The sequence below is a fragment of the Theobroma cacao genome, chromosome 9, assembly GCF_000208745.1.
Source record: "Theobroma cacao cultivar B97-61/B2 chromosome 9, Criollo_cocoa_genome_V2, whole genome shotgun sequence".
NCBI lineage: Eukaryota > Viridiplantae > Streptophyta > Magnoliopsida > Malvales > Malvaceae > Theobroma > Theobroma cacao.
Window position 1 is genome coordinate 20,789,137 of NC_030858.1, and position 9,130 is coordinate 20,798,266.

A 9,130-nucleotide genomic window follows, 5' to 3' on the forward strand; every position below is an offset into this window, starting at 1 on the left:
GCTGAAAAAAGAAAAGAGTGAACGACACATTAGAAATTCTTTTGTCTTGCCGTTCATTGAGTGAAGAAAAATAGTTTTTCATTCACTTCATTTTTTTTTTTGTGTGTTCAGCTCCACAATTTTGTGTGGATAATGAGTTTATGAAACTCATCTTTGCTAGCACATTGTCAAGGCATAACACTCCCAATCCTTAAAGAAGGATTTTCTCATTCATTGGTGTGGATCACCATTAGAGGCTGCACAAGGATTCCTTGGACAGCTTTGGTTTGCAACAATCGGGCTGAGGTGGTTGAGCTTTTTGAAGGCTGATTTGGTGGTTTAACAAAGGATTCACAACCTTTGTTATTTAGGTAAAGTGATATGATCATATATTTTTATTTTAATTTAATTTTATACTCGATTTGACATGAAAGAGATCTTGGAAGGTGAAGTGCAAATTTAATTTTTAAATTTATTTTCGCTACGTTTTATTTGTATTTGATGCATGATCAGCCCTCACCCAACACTTATAATTTAAGAGTAATGCTTTGATTCAATAAGTTTCTAATAATTATAACCCTTTGTAATACCTTTTTCAAAACATACAATATTCCATGGACTTTATTTCACTTCTATTGGCATATGCAGTCATTTTGGAAATAAAGAATACCTTATGATAATAAATGCTCAAATACTAGATGTATCTTTACACAACCAATCGATTGGTCTGTAGGGCATATAATTGTAACATCTCAATTCTTAGAATGCTAGTACGATGGAGACCATCCACTAGGTATAGGGAAAAGAATGGTTTTTAAACAAAGTGTAGAAGAGCTTAAACAAAATGCTAAGTGAATTTAAGAGAAAGGAATTATTGGTGGGCCAAAGATCTAAGAGAGAGGTTGAAAAAGCCTAAGTTTGAATTCTACTTCAAGGTAGGATCGACCCCCAAAGTGGGGGATCGATCCTTAGCTCCCAAAGGCACTTAAAAGCATTTTGTTTTAGGGTAAGACTGACTCCTAAAATGGGGGAGGTTGATCCTTTGTGCATCTAATAGCTAGGAAAGGTTCTGTGTGGAATGAGTGTTAACCTTGAGTTATATCACGTTTGGATTTAATAAAAATCAGATGTTATCTTGAACTTAATGTCAAGCATTTGAAATTGTCTCAAATATGTTTTTAATCCCTCAAGCTTACAAAATTGTTTTAAATGCCATGCATCATTAGAAAACATCTTATAAGCTTTCAAACAATGCATATTCAGCTAAGAATGCAAGAGCAAACATGCCTTGAAATGTCATTTGAATGTAGGAACAAGTTGAGGAGGAAATAAGTAGAGAAAAGTGCCCAAAAGCTAAGAAAACCTTAAGACACAAGCCAATAGTCGATCTTAACTTGAGTCGATCCAAAGGCTGAATGAGTGCAAAACTTGCAGATTATAAAGCCATAGTCGATCTTGAAGCGTTTATAGTCAACCATGTTCTAGAAAGCTCAAGAAAATCAAGTTTTGAACAGACATAATCAACCTCGAACCACGTATAATCAACCTTGACAAGTCAAAAGTAAGGAAAAGTCAACAATACATAGACATAATCGGCTATAGAGGAAGCACAATTGACTATAGTAGTTTAATTTGGCAAAATACACGATCTTGGGAAAAGGATCAACTAGAGGAATGTTATACTTGACTATAAAGCCCTAATTTGAGAAATTTGAATAACATAATCGACCCTAGGAGCGTTGTAGTCAAACTTTAGCAACAGTTAGATTTGATTCAAACTTGTGTCTAGTAGCTTCAAATTTTGCCTTAGCTATAAATAGCCACATTTGAGCCATTTGGAAGTAGGAGAAAACCTAAACCAAAGCTTCAAACCCTAGAGAGACCTTCAAAAGCTCATTTTCACTTTCTAGCATCTTTTTAATCTTCCACCAAGCTTACAAAGTTGAATACTTGCTTCATTTGAGTTGATTTTTCTTCTCTCACTACATCCAAGCTAAAATCTCTAGGATCCAACCTTTGTGAGGCAAATCTTTGCTATTACTCTTTTGTACACACTTCATTGTAAAGGTTCTAACTTAACCTTGAAAAGTTATTTGTAAGGGTTTGTGGTTAAGCCTTCAAAAACCATTATTGGTAGGTTATTGCTTAATCTCATTAAAAAGCAAGAATCCCTTTGTGGATTGTAAAGGTTACTGCTTGATCTCATTAAAAAGCAAGAATCCCTTTGTGGATTGTGTAAAGGTTATCACTTTTGTCTTGTTAAAAGCAATAATTCTTTACAGTGGATTGAAATTCCTTGATTACCAAGGAAGTGAAAGTAGGCATCGAAAAAATCGAACCACTATAAATTCTTTGTGTCTCTTTTAATTTTTCACATTATTTTTTATTGCTTATATTTGCCTTAGTAAAATAGATTTATATTGTTTTGTGCTTAGAAAAATATTTTTCCCTTTATTCTTTCATAGCTAGTATTTAAATTAAGAAAAATATTTTGGTAGATTATTTTTACATTTAGTGATTTATTGTTAAAAATTTGATTTTGATGCTAGAAAACATTTTGAGTCAAAAAACTTTGAATTTTTATATCTAGATTTTAAAGCAATTTTTAATATATCAATTCATCGCCTTCTTAATATATGGTTCATTAAGACTTCTATACTAGCAATGAGGATTGGCCCCTTAAAGAAAAGAGGTCGATCCCAAGTTATTGGACACTTAGGAAAATCTTCATGAATGACAGGATCGGCCCTTTGGTGCAATAGGGTCGATCATCAAGTGTTTTGAAGGGTTGAAAGCATTTTGTATAATCTCAAGATCGACCCTTTAGAGAGTGAAGGTCGATCCTTAGTGTTGGGACACTTAAAAGCAATTTTAGAAGAGCTAGGATTAATCCTTTAGGGCTTGAAGGTCGATCCTTAATGTGTGGAAATAGCTAGAAAAACAATTTGCCAAGATAGGATCGACCCCTTGGTTTTATATGGTTGATCCTTGTGATGTCCACCTCAACATGTTAAGTATTTTTAAGCTTCTAAGATTGACCCCTTTGGACATAAAAGTTGATCCCCACAAGTTTATAAGCAAAACTTTACGTTGTCTGCCCATTCAATTGTTGAAAGTTAGTTTTTATTTCTCTCTAGCTCGTACACTTCCAAGCTCCTCTGTGGATCATTGAGACACCATACAAGCATTTTGAAGCATGGAATTTAGTAACCAAGGTGAGAATAAGCTTCCTTGGTGCATGAGTTTTAGTTTAACCGGTTATAAAGTCTAGTTTGGTTATGTTTCAGCTACTGTTCATCTTCTCCAAGCTTGAGGATTCTGGAGGTTTGGCTACCTAGCTTTAATCTGACCATCAAGGTAAAGATTTTATGTCTAAGTATTAGACATGTGGTTTATGGTTTAAAGTAGTTAATTGAAACATAGGTAAAAAGCTTAAGTTAAGCTAGTGAGTTCTGGAATTCGAATGCTAGGAAATTAAGAAATCTGTGTTATGTTTATTGAATACTAGGAAGTTTAAGAAAATTGTATTTGGAAGCTCAATGAAAAATATTTAGAGCTTGAAAAAATTTTTTTTTGAGCTCAAGGAGCTATTGGTGGTCAAAGGTTTGGTAATTTGGTTCTTGTTGAGAAATCAGACTCTCAAGTGAGTGGGTTTACCTATTTCCAAAATTATTTTGCTATATAACTAAGCATGAAGGTATCGTTTTATTACCCATTGGTTTATTGAGCTTGGTTTATTTGAGAAGCATCGTTTATTAAACTTAGTTTATTTGAGAAACATGGTTTATTAAGCTTGGTTTAGTTGCTGGAAGTTGAACATGGCTTTGAAAATTTTGACTGCCATGGGAGCATGATTTGAATGCCGGTTTTGATAATCTGAATTGCCATGGAGGCATGATTTAAATGTTGTAGTTTTAATGGGTTTTGAAAGAATATATATTTTTTAAATTTGGGAGACAACCCCTTTGAGCTGTTTATTCCTTCAAAAGAAATTCTATTGTATGAGCTACAAAGTGGTTGGTTTTTAAATGCTTTTACCCCCGGATTTGAGTGGTTAGGTCAGTTTATGGATTGTGCTTGCCATTCATTTGCATTGGCATGGTTTATTGAACTTGACATATTGCATCCCATTTGGTTTTAAATGCTGGAAGTATAATTGCTTATTTATATCATGGCATGCTTTGAAAATAATTATTGGATTTGGAAAACTACTGCTTAGAGTTTTTCGGTTGAATGATTTGAGATTTTGTTTAGAAATCCCTTGGTTTAATGATTACATTTTAAGTAAAATTATCTTGGGTTAGGCTTTGTAGTTATGGCAGTAAGCATAACCTTTGTGCACAAAGTCTAGACTCCACCCAACTGAGGGATTTCTTCATTGGTTTCCACGGCACGTACGTGAGGGTTTACGGTACATAAGAATTTCCTATCGGATTTATTGATGGATAGATAAACCATCAAGTGGCAAGTTCCACGAAATCATATCTGTCGGTATTTGGCGAATAGACAGACCACCAAGTGGCAAGCTCCATGAAATCATATCTGTCAATATTGGTAGTTAGACACACCTACCGAGTAGGTCAGTCCCATGAAATCAGCTCTGTCGGTATTGGTAGACCTTCTTGAGGCCAAAACATTTAATTTTGGTTTGGTTTATTTAGCCAATGTTTAGCACCTTATTTAGGTTATTGAAAATCTGGTTTATACATGGCTTGGGGTTTATATTTTGCTGAGAATTGGCATTTGCATTTATTTAAATGAGTTTATGATTTTCATGCCTTGCACGTTTAATTGTCTAATGATTTACCAACCATGGGTAGAATTAAATAAACATCTTATATTTGAAATGCTAGTTTTATATGCTTTGAAACAGGGGAGATTTCTAATGGTTTTGCACATGGCAATATATTTTGGCATCAAATTGCCTCGAATAGCATTCTAGAAGTTTTAGGATTAAACCTCGACATGGGAAGGGTCAATCCTCACTTGCATGGAAAGCAATGATTTTGGTTCTGGAAAATACAGGATTGACTCGCCTTCTTGCATAGGTCGATCTTGCCATACTTAGTGAAAAGCAGCTTGTTTCTACCACAACAAACATTGACCCTTGGCTCCTAAGGATCAACCTTGGGTTCTGTTTTGGGAAAATTGAAGGCTTTTAAAGCGGTTTTCAAATAGGTTTTCCCTTGGTTTTTTCACATGAAATTCAACATGCCATGTACACTGATTTATCATATGATTTGATGCACATAAAGGTTTTTAATGCATTATGTCATCAGCTCAAGTTTAAACTATTTTGAAAGCTTGATGTTTTATTAAATTATCAACCTTATTATGCTTGTTTCCCTTCTTCACTTACTCACTAAGTCTACAAGACTTACCCCAATTAATTGATGTGCAGATAAGTAGCTTCTTGGGGCCTTCGTTAAGGAGTGAGTAGCCAGCTTCTGTTTGGTAGGTATTATGGCCTCTGATAGTACCTTGTTTTCTACGTTGCTCTGCTGGTCCAAGTTTTGGTTTGCATGGCTTGTCTATAGTTGGGTTAGTTGGGCCAAGGCCCACAGTGTATGCTAATGTATGGCGCTATGTACTGGTTTATGTAATGTATTTTGATAATACTACTGTGGTTTAATTTGTAGCACATGTAGTGTGATGTTTACGTGTCGAAGCACGGGGTTACATAAAAAGATTTGAATGCTAATGTAAACAAGTTTATGTGAATATATACATATATATAGCTGATGTTTGCGGTTAAAGGTTGAAACAATATATATCTGATCAATTGTCTCTTTAGGCTTGCTTGAGTTTTACGGACTCCGCCTACTAGGCTCATGTGCCGGTAATAGCCTGGGAGTTGGGTCGTTACAACAACTGCATTATTATGTCATTAAAGTTATTTTAATAATGTTGAAATAAAAGTTTTGTTATGCCATGACATAAAATATTTCATATAATTTTAGGATCATCTACATACGATATGTCATTTAGTCTTAGGATTATTACCATGAAGTATTCCATTTTTAGTTTTAAGAAATGTCTCTACTATGCATGTAGTTTAGGAAGTGCCTATCCTATGCCATTGTATGCCATATAGTCGTAAGAACGGTTTTGGTATGCCATTTAGTACTAGGGGTATTTTCATCATTTGGTATGCCATGCAATTCTAAGGACGTTTTCATAATTTTTTATGCTAGTTGGATTTGTATGTTAGGGTTTACACATGTTATCTATTTACTTTATTTATTTTGGCAGAATTTATTTGCATTATGCTAACGTCAATAGATTACTCAAGACAACCAATCCACTTGCATCCTTTTACATGCATGTGTGACAAGATAAGACATTATTTATTCATAGTTACATGAGATATTATGTAAAATTGAGGTGTGCTGTTTTAATTTTGATCTTTAACTAAGTTGATCCAAAATGAAATAGTGAAGGCAAGTTTATCTTAAGCGAGGTTGGAAGTTTTGATTCTTTTACTATTTCATACTCAAATCTCCAAATCAAGTTTTTGTTATCGTTAAGACTATGGCCTTGACGCTTTATTGGTTATAGGTTTGTACATTAAAATTGGATGATGACTCCAAATTTTATCGTAAATGACATAAACCTCCATATGATGAAAGTTCGGATATGCAAGAAACAAAAGTGATACATGTGCTATTTAAACTGTAGTAATTACTCTAGTGTTTCTTACAAATCTTTTGAAATAATTTCTTTAAAAAAAATTAAATGAAAAACTTTAAAATGTTTATATTGAAAAAGGTTTAATTCAAACACAAAATATGAGATGGAGGATGCACATTAGTGTGTGGAAGCCATGTTCTACAGCGTTTCCCATATTTAATTCAAAGCTCTTTTACATTAAAAAAATATTAAAGTTTTTTTATTCAAAGGCAGGTAGTTAAAATGCAAGAATGTTTGCTTTTCTTTTAAATAATTAAGAAGGTTTGCCCAATAATTAATTAAAAACTACATCCAAGCGAGACGGTCCTCCAGCTACTTACAGCCTATAGAGTAGACGCAAAATGGGTACATGGAAAATGCAAAACAAAAAGTTAGAAATCCAATCCGAAACACTAGTAATTGTAATTGGTCACAAGACTTTTCTGTCACAATCAGACTTGGTCAAAGACCTTAGCCTTACCAAAAAGTTAACCTTCTTCTCCGCACTGCCAGTACTGGACCCTTGTTTCCATTTCTTCCCGTTCCTGCCAACCTTCGTAGGAGATGAGTCCCACAGCTCAGGCGACCCCACAGCCAACGCGCTCTCGGGCGACCTTGTCATGGCTATCTCGTCGTAGTCAGCGCCACCACCGCCTTGATTATTCTGTGTCTGCAACTGCGACTGCATGGCAGAGACAACCTCTTTCATAGCCACGTCAGCATTCCACCTGTTCCTTAGCAGTACCTCCCCTATCTGAGCTGGAGTTAAGGACCCACCAGAGCTTATGCAGGTCTCCACCAGTTGAAACATGGGGTGGGAGTCGAGGTTGAGATAGTTTTTAGCCAGGACCTTGAAGGCATGCATCCCACACCTGCCTAGGCTGACATGCACATCCATGCGGCCGCATCTAACCAGAGCAGGATCCACGTTGTCCCTGTGGTTGGTGGTGAAAACTATTATTCTTTCCTCTCCGCAGCAAGACCACAATCCATCAGTGAAGTTTAAGAGCCCTGATAACGTTACTCTACCATTCTCCTGATCAGCATCTCCTTTTATCGTTGCGTGTGACTGAGCCCGCGAACGTAATGATCTCTTCGACAGTCTGTCCATCGTCAGATCAACGGAACAGTCTATGTCCTCGATCACAATGACGGAGCGGTTGGTGGTCTGGACCAGCAAAGCTCTCAACTCGGAGTTGTCTGTCACTTTGGTGAGTTCCAAATCGTACACGTCGTAACAAAGATAGTTTGCCATGGCTGCGATCAAGCTGGACTTCCCAGAACCAGGAGGCCCATAGAGTAAGTATCCCCGTTTCCATGCACGTCCGACTCTATGATAAAATTCTCTCCCCTTTGCAAAAGCTGTGAGGTCTTCCATTATTTGCTTCTTCAGTTCTGGCTCCAGAGCCAGCGTGTCAAATGTGGAGGGGTGACGGAATGAGACAGATACCCAGCCTGACTCGTACGAACCATGCCCATTGTTGGTGAAAAGCCTCCTTTCGCGTGACACTCGCTCAAACTCCTCAGCACTTGAAATTACGTGGTCGAGATAGGGCTTGAGTAGGGTCTGGCGGTGGCGCTTGGGGAGCTTGAGAGTGAAGCTGCGTTTTTCCTCTAAAGAATCCTGCACCGTCTCCACATGGTGAGTCCAGGAGATGCTGTGGCCATTGAAGGTGTCGTGGATGGTGTGGTTGGGAGCCACAGTGAAGGAGATGCAATTGGAGGACTTGGAGCGAGAGAGGGTGAGACGGCGGCAGGTGGCGGAAGGGTTGACAGAGTTGAGGTAGAGGCTCCCATGGCGATAGAGGTCGTTGAGATCGACGCTGCAGTAGCCGTTGAATTCAGGGATCTCGAAGTAGGAGTAAGGGGTGAAAAGGTCTTGGAGGGACTCGTAGAAGGAGTGGAGGAGGGAGAGCAGTTGCGAGGGCAAGATGTTCTGAAGGACGGTGAGGAGTCCCAGGAAAGACCACATTTGTGACAATATCTCCATCTTAATTTGTTGGCTTCTTTGAATTGTGATTTTGTCTTTTCTCTGTGATTGTATAGGCTTCTGCTCCGTTTCTTTATATAATGGAGTATATAAAAAATACAAGAACTATAATATCTATAGATATGGTCGGGATTAGAGGAGAGGACTGAATTGGAGCTTTGGTTTTAGTGTGAATGCTGAGGTTCGATGTTAGTACTTAGTGGGTTCAGGTTAATGTTGCAAACACTAGAAAGAAATAAAGGGAAAGGGAGGTGTGCTAAAGACACTGTTTGGGATTGAAAAAGGAGGCGGCAAAGATAAAGGTAAAGCTGATGCCGACTGCTCTGCTTTACTTTGCTTTTCTTAAGCCACCGCCTTTTCTTTTTGATTGGAGCACAATTCAAGTGGTTTTTGTAGTAAAAACTCAAGGTTACGATAATTGAATGCAAATCAGTAGGTCAATGATTAATGGGTTTGGATCCACTTAACCTGTCAATTAATATTCCACCAACA

General features: G+C 37.1%; 1 protein-coding gene and 1 long non-coding RNA gene across 2 annotated transcripts; one reads left to right on the forward strand and one right to left on the reverse strand.

Annotated features, from left to right (window-relative positions):
* LOC108663357 lies at positions 2,791 to 5,718 on the forward strand. Its single transcript, XR_001929328.1, has 3 exons — positions 2,791 to 3,194; positions 3,267 to 3,336; positions 5,381 to 5,718. It is a non-coding gene; the product is annotated as an uncharacterized LOC108663357 (long non-coding RNA).
* On the reverse strand, positions 6,887 to 8,880 carry LOC18589153 (AAA-ATPase At4g30250). Its single transcript, XM_007014005.2, has one exon. It carries the CDS (start codon positions 8,636 to 8,638, stop codon positions 7,079 to 7,081), a length of 1,560 nt encoding a protein of 519 aa, XP_007014067.1. The 5' UTR covers positions 8,639 to 8,880; the 3' UTR covers positions 6,887 to 7,078.